Source organism: Cherax quadricarinatus, chromosome 4 (assembly GCF_038502225.1).
Source record: "Cherax quadricarinatus isolate ZL_2023a chromosome 4, ASM3850222v1, whole genome shotgun sequence".
Taxonomy (NCBI): domain Eukaryota; kingdom Metazoa; phylum Arthropoda; class Malacostraca; order Decapoda; family Parastacidae; genus Cherax; species Cherax quadricarinatus.
In genome coordinates, this window is record NC_091295.1 from 41,537,737 (window position 1) to 41,557,432 (window position 19,696).

Genomic DNA, 19,696 nt, shown 5'->3' on the forward strand with positions numbered 1-19,696 from the left:
ACCCACACAGTACACACCACAGCCACGACCCACAGTACACAACACTCACACAATACACACCACAGCCAGGAGCCACACAGTACACACCATACTCACCCATTTTCTAGTTAACTGAGGAGCTCTAGATCTATGGAACTGGACCTAACCTTCCTGTCCTTGGATCGAACATGATCGCCTTCCATTCCCCCAGGCACTGTAACCCATACGGATTTTTACGCTTGCCTATGAATATAATTTATCATCATCATTATTATTATTATTATTATTATTATTATTATTATTATTATTATTATTATTATTATTATTATTATTATTATTATTATTATTATTATGAGAGCTGTTATACTCTTGCAGAAGCTATAAACCTTTAGGGAAATAAATTCGATCCAAGGAAGAGGAGATTAGCTCCAGTACCTTGGATCAAGAACCCCTAAAGAGTTCAGTATTACTACTTTTATTACTATTACTACTACTGTTACTATTTATGTTGCTATTGCTATTACTAATACTATTAGCATTACCGAAAGAGATGAGATACGGAAAATGTAAAGATCAAATCACTAACCACACTCACAATACTCCGCCATTTCCACACACACAAAAAGGATAAAAATGCCCTTACAGGAAAGTGAAAAAAAAATCCAAAAGATATATCGCTAGTGATTTCCCATTTTCGATGTCCAGGCTGGTATTACCAGCGGCTGAATCCCGGCCAGGCTCTTCAATGCTACAAGTGGCGAGAGAGAGAGGCGATATTTCTGGCCGAGGCGTAAAAGTGGTTCCAACCATGTAATTGGAATCATTTTGCCCGCTCCAAAAAATCCCAACCACACCACTCATTCTATATTTTTCTTTTATGAGGGCGTTTGAAGCAAAGCAAAGTGTTCATTTCTACTTTTGTGCGGTGATATCGTGAAGCTGGAATGTCGCAGCGCGGCTACTTGCGCCAGAACTGTGGGGGCTGGGACGGGGTGCTGGGGGTGGGGTGGTGTTGCTGGGAGAGAGGATGGTATTGCTGGGAGAGAGGGTAGTGTTGCTGGGAGAGGGTGGTGTTGCTGGGAGAGGGTGGTTTTGTAGGGAAAGAGGGTGGTGTTGCTGGGAGGGAGGGTGGTGTTGCAAGGAAAGAGGGTGGCTTTGCTGCTGGAGAGGGGGGGTAGTGTTGCTGGGAGAGAGGATGGTATTGCTGGGAGAGAGGGTGATGATGCAGAGAGGGGATTGTTACTGCTAAAGAGGGTGGTATTGCTGGGAGAGAGGGTAGTGTTGCTGGGAGAGGGTGGTGTTGCTGGGAGAGGGTGGTTTTTGCAGAGAAAGAAGGTGGCGTTGTGCTAGAGAGGGGTGTTGTGTTGCTGGGAGAGAGGGGGGCGTTACAAAGAGAAGGGAGAGGGTGGTGTTCCTGCTAGAGTAGTGGTGCTGCTAGAGAGGGTGGTGCTGCTAGGATGGTGTTGCTGCTAGAGAAGGTGGTGTTACTGCCAGAGAAGGTGGTGTTACTGCCAGAGAAGGTGGTGTTGCTGCTAGAGAAGCCGGTATTGCTGCTAGAGAGGGTGGTGTTGCTGCTAGAAAAGGTGGTGTTGTTGCTGGGGAAGGTGGTGTTGCTGGGAGAGAGAGTGGTGTTGTTGCTAGAGAGGGTGGTGTTGCTGGGAGAAGGTAGTGTTGTCGGGAGGGGGTTGTGTTGCCAAGAGAAGGGCTGGTAGAGCTGTGAATGAGTCGATTCTTTTTTTACACCCAGATACCTATTTTACTGTTAGGTGAACAGAGACAGCGGGAATAAGGAAACATGCCCAATGTTTCCACCTGAGTGGAGATCGAACTACGGATGCTCAGTATGTGAGGTGAGTGCGCTACTAACCAAGCCACGGGAGGTTATTGTGCAACGGAGGAGTTTAATCGTGCCAGAAGAGGTTGTGATGAACGGAGGATGGTGTAAAAGTGGTGATGAAACAAGGCTGGTGGATTGAAGAGTGCTAAGATAAAAGTGGTGCTAGGGTAAACGACATCTGCTAAGGAATGATTTTTGAGTGTGGTCGTTGCTAGGTATGATGCTGCTATAAATGGATGTTAGAGAATAATTTCATCAAATTGTTAACCCCAGAAGGTTAAATAACCCAGGATAACGTAAGCCACTCAGTGTAACTTATTTCCGTGTTGAGTGATTATTATTATTATTATTATTATTATTATTATTATTATTATTATTATTATTATTATTATTATTACTACTACTACTACTACTACTACTACTACTATTTCTATTATTGTTAAACCTATGGAAAATACTAACATTGGTATGTTGGTGTTAATTTATATTAAATTTTCAGATTAATATAAGCAATTCCGGGTCTCAGACCGGGCCACGGGGGCGTTGACCCCCGAAACCCTCTCCAGGTAAACTCCAGGTAAGGTAAATAATCGCCGTTGGTGATCCTACGGTGGTCCACACTGAGTCACTCGAGTTCCTGGAACTGCCACGCAGGCAGACAGACCCTTTAACTACTTGCTTGTAATCACTGTCTATTCTAGACTATTAAAAGACAGCTATTATATGTTGACAAATTATATAATTGTCATTAGAATTGTGATGGTCGACCACTTACGACATGCAGCTATCGAGTGAATGATGATGAATGTATTTACTTTGGGTTACCCTACCTTGGTGGGATTATTATACTTGTTATTATTATTATTATTATTATTATTATTATTATTATTATTATTATTATTATTATTATTATTATTATTATTATTATTATTAATAATACATTCTTGGGGAGTTCTAAACCCGAAGTGTTCAGGAAAAGGAGGAGAGGTTTATTTCTTTGGATCGTTTAGTATAGTATTATATTATTATATGTAGGGGGAAGGCTAAAACTGTAGGAGTTATACAGTACCTGGAACTGATCCAAGGAAAGAGATGAGAAGTTGACATTACTGGCATACTTTATAGAAAGCCCCCCCCCCTCAATGAAGGTTCCTTGAGGCTGGTGAGGGGCTCTTGATCTAGGGAATTGGATATGTGATCCAGTTCCCTGAATTAAACCTGAATACCTTCCACATCCCGCCACAGGCGCTGTATAATCCTACGGATTTAGTGCTTCCCCCTTGATTATAATAATAGTAATATTATAGAAAGCCCCTGGTTATGCGGAGCATTTCGAACAGCCTAGCTTAATTTTGCCCCCTCCCCAGGATGCGACCAACAACAGTAAATACTGGTGGCCCGGTGGTCTGGTGGCTAAAGCTCCCGCTTCACACACGGAGGGCCCGGGTTCGATTCCCGGCGGGTGGAAATTCCGACACGTTTCCTTACACCTACTGTCCTGTTCACCTAGCAGCAAATAGGTACCTGGGTGTTAGTCGACTGGTGTGGGTCGCATCCTGGGGGACAAGATTAAGGACCCCAATGGAAATAAGTTAGACAGTCCTCGATGACGCACTGACTTTCTTGGGTTATCCTGGGTGGCTAACCCTCCGGGGTTAAAAATCCGAACGAAATCTTATCTTATCTTATCTTGCAGTAAATACTGCTAGGTGAACTTGGACAACGGATATAATTAAGCATGCCCAATGTTACACCCGTGCCGGGGATCGAATCCGGACCCTCTGTGTGAACTAAGTGCGTTACCAACCAAGCCTCGAGCCGAAAACTAATTTTTTTTAACAAAGCCAGTAGGGATTATGCTGGGCCCGGTATGGGAGGCAAAAACCTCAGGTTTGATCCGATGAAAGAGAGGGTAGCCCCAATTCCTAGATTAAAAAGCCCTCACTTGCATCAAAGCATTATCCCCATTGCTTGAAGTGTTTTCAATATATAATTATTCCTTTTACATGATATAAATTCGAATAATAGACATCCCAATGGTAATTTGTTGTCAAGCTGGTTGGTGATCGTTGTAAGTCTCACAGATTTCTAGTTTTCTAAGCTCGCATTGCTTTATTATTATATTCATGGGAGAAGCAGTAAACCCGTAAGGGTCATACAACATCTGGAGGAATGAGTTGTATTAAGATTCGATCCTAAGAAGAGGAGGCCAGGACAGGCAGGTCCAGGCACTTGGATCAATTCTATTTTATTTGATTCGCCGGTAATCCCGGCCCAGGTCTCTTCCATTTTGGTGACCCGGCAACTTGGATCAAGATCTCATCACCGGCATCAAGGAACCTTCCCTGGAGGGGTGGGGGTCATTAAATCATTTTGTTCACGGAAGAGTTAAGGAAGGTACAGTATGTATACTACTTATTTGTGAATTCATTTGTGTTCCTCGCGATTGATTTATAGAGTGAATTGCTACATATGGTTATTATATTTATGAGGAAGTAAATAAATCTGTAAAGTCACACAGCGTCTGGAGATTGGGAGATGATCAGGGGAAGGTAGCTCTAATTCAATGGATCATATTTATTTATTTTGATTGGGGGGATAATAATGAGTCGGAGTCAGGTTCGATCCAATGAAGGGCAGGATAAGTCCAGCTCCTTAGCTCAAGATCCCCTCATTGGTATCAAAGTACCTTCCATGAAAGGTATACATCAAAATTCCTCCACCGGCATTAAGGCACATTATTATTTATTCTTTTATTAGTAAATATTATTAACACATTCAGTGGGAGCGTTAAACCCGTAGGTCATACAGCGCCTGGGGGTAATGGTCAGGGGTGGCGCTAGAATTTCTGAGGGCTTGGGAGAAAAAAATGGAAGGAGGGGCTAGGAGACTTGTCTTGAAGCAGCGTTATTATTACTGTTTTTATGTGGGGCATATGGAATTTTTGGGAGGTTGAAGCACCCTGAGTGATCCCTTCTTGCCGTCGCCCCTGGGAATGGGAGGAATTCAGGTTCGATCTAAGGAAAGGGAAGCCAGGTCCAAGGAATTAGACCTGACTTCAAGAAACCGGCATCAAAAAACCTCCCTTGAAGAATATTAAAGAATAAATATTTATTTCATCTAGTTGAACTGAAATAGTTTGCCCTTAATTTTAAAAACCCTTTTGAATCAAAGCCCTGAAAAACTGAAGGGGGCTATTGTTAAATGGAAGTGGTATGAACGATGAACTTATGATCTGACAGAAAGTCAATGTTGGCATATACAACCTTGTTGTTTGTAAACACAGATTGGGCAGTAATGATGTATTTTTCCTTCTGAAGATTATGCCCTTGATAATTTTAAGTATATGTAAAGTCACCTCTTAATTGCATTACTATTGCATTCACAGGAATAGTCATGGACAGGGAAAGGTAAGTATAAAACAGAGTAAAACAGTTTCATCTAAGGAATCACTGAAAGAATCAGGACTGGAGGGAGACTGTCAGACGGTGTTCGGGTGTCAAAAATAAAAGAATGAAATATTATTATTACAATCATGGGAGGAGCGCTAAACGCACAGGTAAAAATGATAGGTAATCGTGCTTGATCCAAGAAAAGGGGATTAAATCCTCCAATTCCTTGAATCAAAAGCCCCACTAGCATCAAGGAACTTCCCTCAATGGAAAAAGAGAAAGGAAATGAAACCTTAGGGCCTTTTGATAAACGAGTCAATCAAGAGGTAACGAATCAGACAAGTGCAATTTCTGGGCATTTTAGCAGATGCTTCTTCATCCATTAGCTTTATCAATACAATACAAGGACATAAATGGAAGACTGCAGAAAAGGGGTAATTAGTTCCTCACCCTCACAGAATTGCGTATATACAGAAGACAGTGGATGAGGTAATCAGTCCCTCGGCCTAGGAGCAGGTGTTAAAGCACCATTATACGTGTCTAATTCATCAACTTGTCAGTATTGTATGCCGCTGACATACAATGAAAAGATATTGGACCACCAACGACAGAGGAGCTTGGCCTCTCTACATGAGATGCCTCTGTTAGGCACATGGGGGCAGATATACAAAAGTCGTCTCTTAATCTTTTCTTTGGAAGATTAAAAATAAATTAAATTCGTCTAAGTTTGTATCATAAATATGTTAAATATGTATGGGTCATACAGTGCTACTCTTTCCACTTATTATTATTATAATAAAAGAAAGCGCTAAACCAACAAGGGTCATACAGCTCTTCCCACTTAGTATTATCAATAGTACAGCACCTGGGAAATGGGAGTTCAGTTTAATTCAAGGAAGGAGAAATTCGGTCCTGGATCATAAGTTCATCGTCAAGATACCCTCCTTGAAAGATACCCTTCCTAAAATATTCTAATAAAATCCTTCCTAAAATAGGATGAATTGATTGCACAAATCTCAGCTGCAAAGATGCAACTCACAAATCTGCAAACATCAAGATACTTATTTAATGGTAGGTAAAGGTCATTAGGTTGTGAGGAAACTTGCTTGCAATCTCAGTCCTACTGCGAGTGAACCCAGGTTCTTCAGTTGAATCACGTATACACTGCCACCAAGCAACATTTTTTATTTATGATCAATATCCTGATGTCCTCGGTGGTTGGTCTTCACTCCTAATATATTCATGGCAAAGCTCTAAATCCATAGGGGATCATGCAGCACCTAGCAAATGGGATTTTTTACTATAATCCATTAAAGCACTATACCCAAGTCATACAATGCTTCGGGAAAGGATATACAAAAGAAAGAATGTGTGAAGGGTATGAGTGAGGGGCAGGAGTTTGCAAGGGTAGGGTTAGAGGAGGTAGGGAGATTGTAAGAGTAACATTTAAATTTTGACCATCAAAGTGGCAATCAGAATATAGCAGTTCTGGGGCCCCAGTTCAACCAATAGCATGAAAGCCTGCTCATCAGCCAAGGTGATGTTGTGCCTGTCTGGCTTCACGTCAGGCACTACCTTATACTGGTCTAGACCACTCCTGCCATTATATCTTTGCCCATCTTATAGTTATACCGTTGATTAAACTTTGCAAAAACATAGTGAAGGAATATACTGTACGGGTAAAGAAAAACTACTATCCTCTGTATTTGCCTTTTCCTTTAATTGCCAGGTTGCTCTGACTGCTGACTTTGCTTACAGCCAGGTGCAACAGGCCTTGAATTTGGTACCTGTGTTTGTAATATATAGTATTTATGGGGAAATGCTAAACTAGTGTGAGTTAAACTGTGCTTGGGAAATGGGAGACAATCAGATTTGATAAAAGCAGAGTAACACCAATTCCTTTGATTAAGAGCCTTAACAAGCCCACATACCTTGGTGAAAGAATCATATTCATGGGGGTGTGTTAAACCCATAAGTCATACAGCACTCGAGTACTGGGAGGCAATCAGATTTGATCAAAGGGAGGGCAGTTCCACTTCAGTGGATCAAGAATTCTTCACTGACATCGAGGCACCTTCCTTGAAGGGAGGTGGCCTACAGATGGCTCCAACTTCATCCTGTTCCCTACTTGTTTCATAACAGTAAAAATGCTTTCAAATGAGCTGATGTAGGTAACAGCTCTTAGCTTGTCAATAAAGTTAGGAATCCTTAACCTGTAAATAGCTTGTCAATACAGCTTAGGGAACCTTAACCTAACTTTGTCAAACCCTGTGTATATATATATATATATATATATATTATTTTTTTTTTATTATCACACTGGCCAATTTCCACCAGGGCAGGGTGGCCCAAAAAATTATTATTATTATAATCAAGGGGGAAGCGCTAAACCCGGAGGATTATACAGCGCCTGGGGGGGGATGTGGAAGGCATTCAGGCTTAATTTGGGGAACTGGAGCACAGATCCAATTCCCTAAATCAAGAGCCCCTCACCAACATCAAGGAACCTTCCTTGAGGGGATGGCCCAAAAAAGAAAAACTTTCACCATCATTCACTCCATCACTGTCTTGCCAGAAGGGTGCTTTACACTACAGTTTTTAAACTGCAACATTAACACCCCTCCTTCAGAGTGCAGGCACTGTACTTCCCATCTCCAGGACTCGAGTCCGGCCTGCCGGTTTCCCTGAACCCCTTCATAAATGTTACTTTGCTCACACTCCAATAGCACGTCAAGTATTAAAAACCATTTGTCTCCATTCACTCCTATCCAACACGCTCACGCATGCCTGCTGGAAGTCCAAGCCCCTCGCACACAAAACCTCCTTTACCCCCTCCCTCCAACCTTTCCTAGGCTGACCCCTACCCCGCCTTCCTTCCACTACAGACTGATACACTCTTGAAGTCATTCTGTTTCGCTCCATTCTCTCTACATGTCTGAACCACCTCAACAACCCTTCCTCAGCCCTCTGGACAACAGTTTTGGTAATCCCGCACCTCCTCCTAACTTCCAAACTACGAATTCTCTGCATTATATTCACACCACACATTGCCCTCAGACATGACATCTCCACTGCCTCCAGCCTTCTCGCTGCAACATTCATCACCCATGCTTCACACCCACATAAGAGCGTTGGTAAAACTATACTCTCATACATTCCCCTCTTTGCCTCCAAGGACAAAGTTCTTTGTCTCCAGAGACTCCTAAGTGCACCACTCACCCTTTTCCCCTCATCAATTCTATGATTCACCTCATCTTTCATAGATCCATCCGCTGACACATCCACTCCCAAATATCTGAATACATTCACCTCCTCCATACTCTCTCCCTCCAATCTGATATCCAATCTTTCATCACCTAATCTTTTTGTTATCCTCATAACCTTACTCTTTCCTGTATTCACTTTTAATTTTCTTCTTTTGCATACCCTACCAAATTCATCCACCAATCTCTGCAACTTCTCTTCAGAATCTCCCAAGAGCACAGTGTCATCAGCAAAGAGCAGCTGTGACAACTCCCACTTTGTGTGTGATTCTTTATCTTTTAACTCCACGCCTCTTGCCAAGACCCTCGCATTTACTTCTCTTACAACCCCATCTATAAATATATTAAACCGCCACGGTGACATCACACATCCTTGTCTAAGGCCTACTTTTACTGGGAAATAATTTCCCTCTTTCCTACATACTCTAACTTGAGCCTCACTATGATTGGAAAGGGCATCTCATACATTTATTAAATCCACAAAAAAAAAAAAAAAAAGGCTAGATCTGTTGCTCAAGGGCATATTACCCAGTAAGAACTTGCCTGTGGATTATTTTCATGAATCACTAAACCTGTTGATGTCATTCAGTACCTGGGAAATGGGAGGCATTCAGATTAAATCCAAATAAAGTACAGTTCTAATTCCTTGGATGAAGAACCCCTCATCAGCACTCAAGTATTGGGACTCTTCCCCTTAATTTTACTTAAGGAAAAGTTTTAAGATGTTGTACAGCATAAACCTTCATTAAAGCCATTCACCTCTATAAAGGATATTACTATTAAATTCACACAAAGCTAATTATATATTTTCTCAGAAAAGCACTAAATCAGGAGGAAATCAGATTTGTTCAAAGGGGATTAACTCTAATTCCTTGGATTAAGAGTTCACCAGCATCTCGACACCTCCTTTGAAGGGTATAATGTATTAGAAATAGAACCAGGCAAAAAGTCAAAGTCAGTCTCTCTCTCTCTCTCTCACACACACCATTTCATTTCCAATACTATGTAGTTCTTGTCCAGGTAAGTAATTTTTAATGCATCTTTATATACCTTTCAAAATCCATTACAAAGCTTCAATGAGAATTCATTTTTATTAGATCAACTACAATAAAAACTCAATAGACTATTAGGGAGGAGTAGATTGTTTTGCTGTGATCATAACAATAACAGACATTTCTGTAACCAGCAGAACTCATGAAATCATAATGACACGATTGCAAACAAACCATACCACGGGCGGGGTTAGAACCAGTGATCAGATTGTCTCAAAACTCCAGACTGTCATGTTAGCCACTGGGCCAGCTAGCCACAATAAGATTCATCCAACTAGGTATACAGTGGACCCCCGATTAACGATATTTTTTCATTCCAGAAGTATGTTCAGGTGCCAGTACTGACCGAATTTGTTCCCATAAGGAATATTGTGAAGTAGATTAGTCCATTTCAGACCCCCAAACATACACGTACAAACGCACTTATATAAATACACTTACATATTATTATTATAATCAAAAAGAAGCGCTAAGCCACAAGGACTATACAGTATACACTTACATAATTGGTCACATTAGGAGGTGATCGTTAAGCGGGGGTCCACTGTTTTATACACCATAGGAAGGTTAATATAGGCACCACTGTGACTACAAATGCAAGTTTTTACAGACTATTCTCCAGCTAGTGTGGCAGTGACTGGCCCAGTGGCTAACACAATGGTCTGGAGCTTTGAGACTGATCATGGGTTCTAAAATCGCCCGTGGTAAGGTTTTTTTTTTTTAACCAACAGACTGTGGTTTCTGAATAAATCGACTCAGCTCTTGGCCATATTTCCAAAGTTCCCTGTACCCTGAATTTTATTATACATAAGAAACCCGAGGAATAAAAATATTAAACAATGATTATAATTATTATAATTATGGGGGGAGCGCTAAACCCATAGGATTATAGTGCATGTGGAGGGGGGGATGGAAGGTATTCAGACTCAATTCAGGGAATTGGAGCACAAATTCCATTCCCTAAATCAAGAACCCCTCACCAGCATCAAGAAACCTCCTTCGAGGGGAATTAAAAACTGAAAATTTGTTCAAAATCAGTATTTGAAGTTTTTATTTAATTAAGCCTCACTAATGCCACACTGTTTAATCTCAAATAATTACAGTATTTTCAGTAGTTTACCAACTATTGTATTGAATTCAGGTGTATAAGAATTATCACTGCACTATCTTTTTCCACATTTTATTAAGCACTTTAAAAAATTTTCATCTTAAAACAGTATTTTTCATGTCATTATTTATGCACTCTAACCTTCGTAATTTTTTTTTTTTTGGAATAGCTCTGACTTTCCATTTAGCCGCTGTATAGTCCTTGTGGTTCAGCGCTTCTTTTTTATTAAAATAATAATAATTTCCATTTAGCCAGCATTTAAATTTTTATTTATTAGCCTAACTTTAGCAGATTTTATGCAGGCCAGTTTTCGACTTAAAACTTTAGATGTAAATGACAGATTATTATCTTTGAAATTTTTATTAAGTACAGACTTATACCATGGTCAGATTTTAAATTTGATACAGTACTCAGTTTCTCTGAACAATCTTATATTATTACTTCACAATAATATAGTTTTAATGCTGGAATGGTCACTTACTGCCATAATGTCAAATAATATACAGTACTTGGCAATAACTATTAGCAATTATGTTCAGTTAATCTCTTATTACTTTAGGTTTGAATAACCCAATACACACATTAGAATCTCTAGTAATTTTATTATTTAATAGATATGTACATCAACATATGACTGCACACCAGGCCTAAAAGATGGTTATATACTAAAATATTTTAACATTTAAAGTTTCCAATGTTTTAGAGAAAAAAAAATGAAAACTAATATCTACAATTTAGACATAGTAAATATAAACTACATTAGTATGACAGTGGACAAAGAGAATGAATAAAATAACTACACATTTTACACTAAGGCAGAGCAAATTTTGGTAGGTTAGTGCAGTTGTTCATACTTGCCATGAACATAGGCAGATACATTACCTCTGGGCTAGAGTTTTAGAAAATAGTTAACATGACTGTTAGTCTGCTGTGACTGGTTACTATTCATCTTATTTCCTGATGACATTCAAGTTAAGGACAATATTAGATCATGTAGGGAACAAATTAAAAATATGCCGAGCCTAGAACTATGATTTATGTTCCTTTTGTATGTTCAGTGGCCACTGAATCAAATACATATTAAAGTATTTAAATGGATAAATTACTTGATGACAAATTAAAAACTATGCAAATATTAGCTGGACTAGAAATCTGGACGATTAGTTACATATTATGGCAAATAGCCTGTGGACAAGATAAAAGCCCTGAAGAGTGCAAGTACTTTTTAAAGGAATATCTTAAATAGAAGTTGGCATGTTTAGTGACACATGAGAATCCTAGAAAAGCAAGCATATTGAATCTGGACAAAAATCAATCGATACATTACAGATGTATATGTTAAAAACCAATGGTAAAATCTAACATTTAACCCTTCAGTGTTTGGTCATTGAAATATTAAAGGGACTTCACTGTGCTGCTAATATGTTGTTCAATGGCCCATTATAAGACTTATTCATGTGACGATGTATTTTGATAGTTGATGAATTTTTAAGTGACTTAATTATTTGTACTTATGAAGGATTGTGAGCAATTGGGAGAGATTCCCAGATCTAGAACTACACCAGTTCACATCTCGACTCCTTACTCCACTTGGAAAAGTGTTATGGCTATCTGATTTGTTACTCAAGGCTGGCAAAGAGCAGCTCTATTGGCTCATAGCAACCTTAATTCTTCTGTGCATTGATATAGCTCTGCAAAAGAAAGTGGGCCTAGAAACCTGCTCAGTTTGGGTTAAGGGAATGCTAAAGGGTTAAAATGTCATTAGACAAATCAACAAAATTTATATCTTAACTAAAGGCAGCACCTCTTATAGCATTAGGTTACCCTTGAATACCAATAACATCATTCATTTAAAACAGAAATGCTCTCTCGTGATTTTCTATTACGTAGAGGAGTACTGTCGCGTGATCCTCTATTACTACGAGGACTGCAATCAAGTGATCCTCTGTTACGAAGAGGAGTGCTATCCCGTGAAGTTCTGTAGTGGAAGGGTGTGCTCTCTCTTGAGCTCTTTTCATGGCGAAAACAATACACACTATCTCCACTTACAAAATTTCGACACATCTGTCCATTTTTGCATAAAGCAGCACAGAGACTTCTTGGTGTCATACTTCTAGAAGTTTTGTCACTGAAAAAAAGCAAGTAAGAATCTGAAAGTAATGTATTGTTGGAAGTAGCATAATTTGTTATATATACGTATTTATATGTGGATGCAAAATTTGTTGATGTAAGTGTAACCTGGAGTTTCTAAAGGTCCATCTTGGTTTATGTCTTCAATAAATGCCAATATAGACTCAACTGTTTCTGTAGTCAGGATAATGGTTTTTAGTGTGATGCAAGAGGTTGTACATGAAAAATGAATGGAGAGGACACACATTTGTAGCTACTTAGATAGGAAGAGGCTGTGAAAAGTTAGTAGTCTCTCAAGATGGCTGGGGCTATATGGGCACAGATCAGCACAAAGATCAAAGAAATGAACAAATGAGTTTGATTCCCATTCAGATTTGAATTTTATAGAGCATGATTTCAGAGCATCAAGAAAGTGTTGGAAGAGTCTAGTAATGTAACCAAAGAGCAAAGACATGGCAAAACTAGGAGGGCGTACCATAATTTTAGCAGAAAAGTTTTGAAAAGCTTACTATAAAAGTTAACAAGAACAGGGAATAGAGTCGAGCTCATTGCAACACCAGAGAGAAATAGAAAGAGAAAGAAAAAGAAAGAAATAGAGAGAGAGAGAAAGAGAAAGACGAGATGAAAAGATGGATGAGAAGAGACAGGCAAGGGCAAGGAGGAGGTGTTGCTGTGTGCTTCTCTAACAGTGTTCATGCCCAGCACATTGAAGTTGCCACCCCTACTCATCTTGAAATGATGTTCTTCAAGCTCTGCATAAACACTAGTACCTCTGTACTAGCATGTGCAATGTACAAACCTCAGTGGCAACATGCAGACCCCCATCAACTTGCTAATGGAAAATATCATAATTGTTGGTGACCTCAACCAACACCTTATACAGAGGGATTTTGATGACCTTCTTGCAGTATTTAACATGAGAAACTCTGTCGATTTCCCTACTCACATCTCTGGCTCCTCCCTTGACCAAGTAGCGAGTGATCTGACAGAAGGTATAGACACTTGTCAACCCCTCGGCTACGTTGGATCATCTGACCACAAGGCTGTTTTTATGACACTTAAGATCCCAACAGAACGAGGTGAGGAGTCCACACGCACAACCTGGCTATGGGAAAGAGGTAATTGGCCAGCCCTTTGCTCTGAGCTCGCCACCACTGATTGGAATGCTCTTCTCCAAGAGAAGGTTGACAACCAAGTGAAAGCCTTCACTGGACACATCATTAATCTACAACAAGAACACATTCCTCACCGGCAATATGTGACGAAGCCTACAGATCAGCCTTAGTTTGTCTTTTGTTGTAGAGGGGCTGCTACTGCTAAGTACAAAGCATGGCGAAGGTATAAGAGACATCCTACCACCTATAACAGGAACTTGCACAGGCAAGCCTGTAGGCGCATGGGCAACATTCAAAAGTGGGCCATTGCTAAATGGGAGGTGGACACAAAAAGAAAGCTAGCATCAGGTAGGGTAGGCTCCAAAACCTGGTGGTCCCTGGTCAAGGACAGACAAGTTTATCTGCCTGATGAACTCATTCCACCTCTAAATCAACAGGATGGGACCACCTCTACTAGTAGTCAAGAGAAGGCAGACTTCTTTGCCAAACACTTTGCTACCAAACTGCAAGTTCCAGCAAGGGACCCTCCTTGGCTAGCTGCAAGAACTGTGTCAAGACTGTCAGTGGTGACAATGAGGCAGGAGGAGGTGCATTTCCTTCTTAAATTGCTTGACCAAGAAAAGGCTGTGGGCCCAGACAAGTTAAGCCCAAGATTGCCGAGAAGATGTGCAGACCAGCTAGCAGCACCTCTAACTCGCATCTTTCAGCACTGCCTAGTACAGTGTAAATGGCCCTCTCTGTGGAAAGAGGCAAATGTATTCCCTGTTCACAAAAAGTAGAGCAGAGCAGAAATCAGGAACTACAGACCAGTGTCACTCCTGTCAATTACTGGTAAGATCCTTGAGACAATAATCTCAAGACAAATGACAGTTTTTTTTGACTACCACTCACTACTTTGTGATCGTCAATATGGCTTCAGGAAAGGTTACTCTTCTGCTGATCTGTTGTTAAACCTCTCCACTAAGTGGCACCAGTCACTGGATGAATCCAAATTCAGCTGTGTGGTAGCACTGGACATTGCTGGTGCTTTCAACTGGGTGTGGCACCAGGGCCTCTTAGCAAAACTTCAAGCATTGGGAATTGCAGGCTCTATGCTATGTCTCCTCAGTGATTACCTTCATGGTAGATCTCTAAGGGTAGTTCTCAATGGAATGGAATCAGCAAGACATCCAATTGGGGCAAGTGTTCCACAAGGAAGTGTGTTGGGACCATTGTTATGGAAAGTCTACTTCAATGACCTTCACCTCATCCCAGAATCCCATGCATATGCAGACAACTGTACACTAACATTCACTTATCCAAGAGAAGAAATGCCAGCTCCTCTATGCTACATCAATCACCAGCTAAGAGCTATATCAGCTTGGGGAAACAGATGGCAAATAACATTTGCACCTGAGAAGACAAATGATGGTCTCTAGGCACCATGATGGTAATGCTAATGCAGTAGTATGCATAACTTGGAGTGTTGGTACCTGGGGAAGAAGTTGATATCCTTAACTCCAAACTGACCATGAAGAACCACATTGTAAATCTTGCAAACCAAGCAGCTAGGAAGCTTACAGCACTTTGCCATATCTTGCATCTGCTTGACAGTAGGGGTTGCAAGATTCTGTACGGGGCACAAGTACACTCACACCTTGAGTATGCTCCACTTTCTTCATTTGCCTGTCCCCCCTCATCTGCAACTGCTTGACAGAGTAGAGAACAGAGCAAGATGTCTCATCTCTCGCCTGGACCCATCCTGGATAGATCTTTCATTTCAGCAGAGCCTTCAACACAGGAGGGATGTGGGTGGCCTTACTGTTATGTACAAGGCCAATATTGTCAAAGTACCACATTTGGATCCACTTTGAGGACAATGAGAAGCAAGCTTCTATACCACAAGATGGGCAGAAAGCAGCAACTTCACTCTGGCTGTACCTTTCTCCAGAACATCACTTCAATCACTTCATCTGAGATCATTTATTATCAGAATGGCTTGAATCTAGAACACATTCGTACAGCATTATGATGTCAACGAGATAGTCAGTTGATCAAATAAAAATACTGGCCCACAGATGGCTCCAACTTCATCCTGTTCCCTACTTGTATGTGTCATAGGAATAAAAATATTTGTATATTTCGTAACAATAAAAATGCTTTCAAATGAGCTGATGTAGGTAACAGCTCTTAGCTTGCCAATAAAGTTAGGAATCCTTAACCTGTAAATAGCTTGTCAATAAAGCTAAGGATCCTTAACCTAACCTTGTCAAACCTTGTGTAAAAAAAGAGGGGGGGGGGCAAATAAAATCAAGAAATACATTAGAAGATATAGGTAGACAAAGTAGTCTTTCAATGATCTTCATTTTGAGAAATATAGAACTCAATGTAGAAATGTAGCATCTTACATGTATGATGTGACTGTACATATTCAACTGTATCTTAAGAGTAACAGAAGCAAGTAAAAGAACCAAGAAGAGAACGTAAAGTTTTGGCTAGCCAAGAGACAAGAGGTTGAAAAAAGATCATTGAAAGAAAATAACTGGGCATATAGGATTACCACAAAGAAAAATGAATACATTACTAAGTATGGTAGACCATTATTTAGCAAGAGTTAATTTGGCACAATTTGGGTATAGCACAACTAACTGAAGAATTGCGGCACAATTTTGTGTAACACATCGTAAAATTAATTTAAGACTGTTCAGTTTGTGGGAATGAAAAAAAAAATTCCCTTTTCCTCAAGCGACCGCTTTGTTGTGGATCAGTGGGGGAGACCTGCCATCCCCTGCCACCCCCCCCAACACCACCCAACCATCCCAGCATTCATACTTCATGTGTGTCTTGTCTTTCTTCTCTGCTAAAAGCTAGAAGTGTTTGTAAATTGTGTTTTGATCTTTTAATTACTGTATCTTGTATCTGCCAAGGAATCATGACACCCATACCAGTGTTGCTGAAAGTGGCAAGAAAAAGTATAAGCAGTTAAGTTGTAGAATTAACAAAGAAAAAGATAATGAAGTGTTACTTTATACACAAAAAAGAGGTAAATATAAGTTTGTATGATTGACTGACAGACTTGATTGACTTACTGACTGACCTACTGAATGACAAAGTCAGACACTCCAGTACAACCATCAACTTCAGTACCAGAACCTCTATCATCCACCTCAACCCAGTAGGGCCACAGCATAACTATAAACTCTTCAAAATCATCCACAAACACCAGCACCCACAATTTAAGGTAAATACTATTATTTCTGTTACATTTGTAGTCTTAAGCAGTAAAAACAAATAATCACATCACAACAATGAACTACAATTACATATTCACTTTTAATTTTTGTAAGAGCTAGAGCTAGAGCTAGAGAGAGAGCTAGAGAGAGCTAGAGAGAGAGAGAGAGAGAGAGAGAGAGCTAGAGAGAGCTAGAGAGAGAGAGCTATAGAGAGAGAGAACTAGAGAGCTAGAGAGAGAGCTATAGAGAGAGAGAACTAGAGAGAGCTAGAGAGAGAGCTATAGAGAGAGAGAACTAGAGAGAGCTAGAGAGAGAGAGCTAGAGAGAGAGAGAGCTAGAGAGAGAGAGAGCTAGAGAGAGAGAGAGCTAGAGAGAGAGAGAGCTAGAGAGAGAGCTAGAGAGAGAGAGAGCTAGAGAGAGAGAGAGCTAGAGAGAGAGAGAGAGATAGAGAGAGAGAGAGAGCTAGAGAGAGAGAGCTAGAGAGAGAGAGAGAGAGAGAGAGCTAGAGAGAGAGAGAGAGCTAGAGAGAGAGCTAGAGAGAGAGAGAGAGAGAGAGAGAGCTAGAGAGAGAGAGAGAGAGAGAGCTAGAGAGAGAGAGCTAGAGAGAGAGAGAGCTAGAGAGAGTGAGAGCGAGAGAGAGTGAGAGCGAGAGAGAGAGAGAGCTAGAGAGAGTGAGAGCGAGAGAGAGAGAGAGAGAACTTTTTTGGGGGCTCTCAGCAATGTAACCCTACTTTTCCCATAAGTTCTTCAGTTCATCTAACACAGTTTTACCTAGCATGGCATTTTCAGGAACGTAACTACCATGTTAAATGACTGTCTACTGTAATCTAATCTTTATTTCATACTCAAATGTATTTCGATTTTACCTAGATATTTGTTTGCTGTAGAGTAGCTAACTTAAAAATGCAATACTTTATATAAGCAAAATTTGCAATATTAACATTTTTAGCATTAACAAAATTGTTCTTAAAGAGCTATACAAATATTATATTGTCACTTTTTTAATCATAATCATCAGTATATGCATATAACATACCTGCGAGAATTCTCTGTTTCTTTAAGTGGACTACTACTTATCAGACTTCTGCTATCAAGAGAAAGGTTGTGATGCAATACTGAAGGCACAGTGCTGTTCAGATGATCAAGTAGATGGCGTCGCACACCAGACAGCATCTGATATCAAAAGGATTAATACATTATAATGAAGTAAGTACAAGTTATGATTTTAGTCACTATGATACGGCCGGTGTGTTGAAAGAAGAGATTTCCCAATCTAGACACTTCAGTTCCCAAATATGCAGATACAACAGAATAACTGCTACAAGCTCTATGATACAAGGTGGGAACCCCGGTTTTCGTCCTTAATCCGTTCCAGAAGATAGGTTGAAATACAAAATGGATGAAAACCAAAGTAATATTTCCCATAAGAAATAATGTAAATCCAATTAATCCATTCCAGACACCCAAAAATATTAACAAAAAATACATGTGGCATACAAAAAGTACGTTACATTTATTCAGCATATGTACTCGAGTCCTGGAAATGGGAAGTATGATGCCTGCACTTTGAAGGAGGGGTTTGGGATATTGGCAGTTTGGAGGGATATATTGTGCAGGAGGAAAGAGGAGTGACTGGTGGAATGATGAAGTAAAGGGTGTGATAAAAGAGAAAAAGGTAGCTTATGAGAGGTTTTTACAAAGCAGAAGTGTTATAAGAAGAGCAGAGTATATGGAGAGTAAAAGAAAGGTGAAGAGAGTGGTGAGAGAGTGCGAAAGGAGAGCAGATGATAGAGTGGGAGAGGCAATGTCAAGAAATATTAATGAAAATAAGAAAAAATTTTGGAGTTAAACAAGTTAAGAAAGCTTAGGGAAAGTATGGATTTGTCAGTTAAAAACAGAGTAGGGGAATTAGTAGATGGGGAAAGGGAGGTATTAGGTAGATGGCAAGAATATTTTGAGGAACTTTTAAATGTTGAGGAAGAAAGGGAGGCGGTAATTTCATGCACTGGCCAGGGAGGTATACCATCTTTTAGGAGTGAAGAAGAGCAGAATGTAAGTGTGGTGGAGGTACGTGAGGCATTACGTAGAATGAAAGGGGGTAAAGCAGCTGGAACTGATGGGATCATGACAGAAATGTTAAAAGCAGGGGGGGATATAGTGTTGGAGTGGTTGGTACTTTTGTTTAATAAATGTATGAAAGAGGGGAAGGTACCTAGGGATTGGCAGAGAGCATGTATAGTCCCTTTATATAAAGGGAAAGGGGACAAAAGAGATTGTAAAAATTATAGAGGAATAAGTTTACTGAGGATACCAGGAAAAGTATACGGTAGGGTTATAATTGAAAGAATTAGAGGTAAGACAGAATGTAGGATTGCGGATAAGCAGGGAGGCTTCAGAGTGGGTAGGGGATGTGTAGATCAAGTGTTTACATTGAAGCATATATGAGAACAGTATTTAGATAAAGGTAGGGAAGTTTTTATTGCATTTATGGATTTAGAAAAGGCATATGATAGAGTGGATAGAGGAGCAATGTGGCAGATGTTGCAAGTACAGTGGACCCCCGCATAACGATGGCATCACATAGCGATTTTTCCGCATACCGATTAAA

At 40.1% G+C, this 19,696-nt stretch overlaps 1 protein-coding gene across 5 annotated transcripts in view; it reads right to left on the reverse strand.

Moving 5' to 3' along the window:
* Positions 1 to 10,972: 10,972 nt before the first annotated feature.
* The window catches only part of LOC128684578 (protein brambleberry), a 62,586-nt gene continuing 53,862 nt past the window's right edge, over positions 10,973 to 19,696 (reverse strand). For all 5 annotated transcript variants that reach the window (XM_053770875.2, XM_053770873.2, XM_053770874.2 and 2 more), the window contains exons 12-13: positions 18,125 to 18,261; positions 10,973 to 12,759 (exon numbers count right to left, since the gene is read on the reverse strand). In XM_053770875.2, the coding sequence (XP_053626850.2) occupies positions 12,474 to 12,759; positions 18,125 to 18,261 (423 nt within the window). In that variant the 3' untranslated portion in view covers positions 10,973 to 12,473. The remainder of the gene's footprint in view (positions 12,760 to 18,124; positions 18,262 to 19,696) is intronic.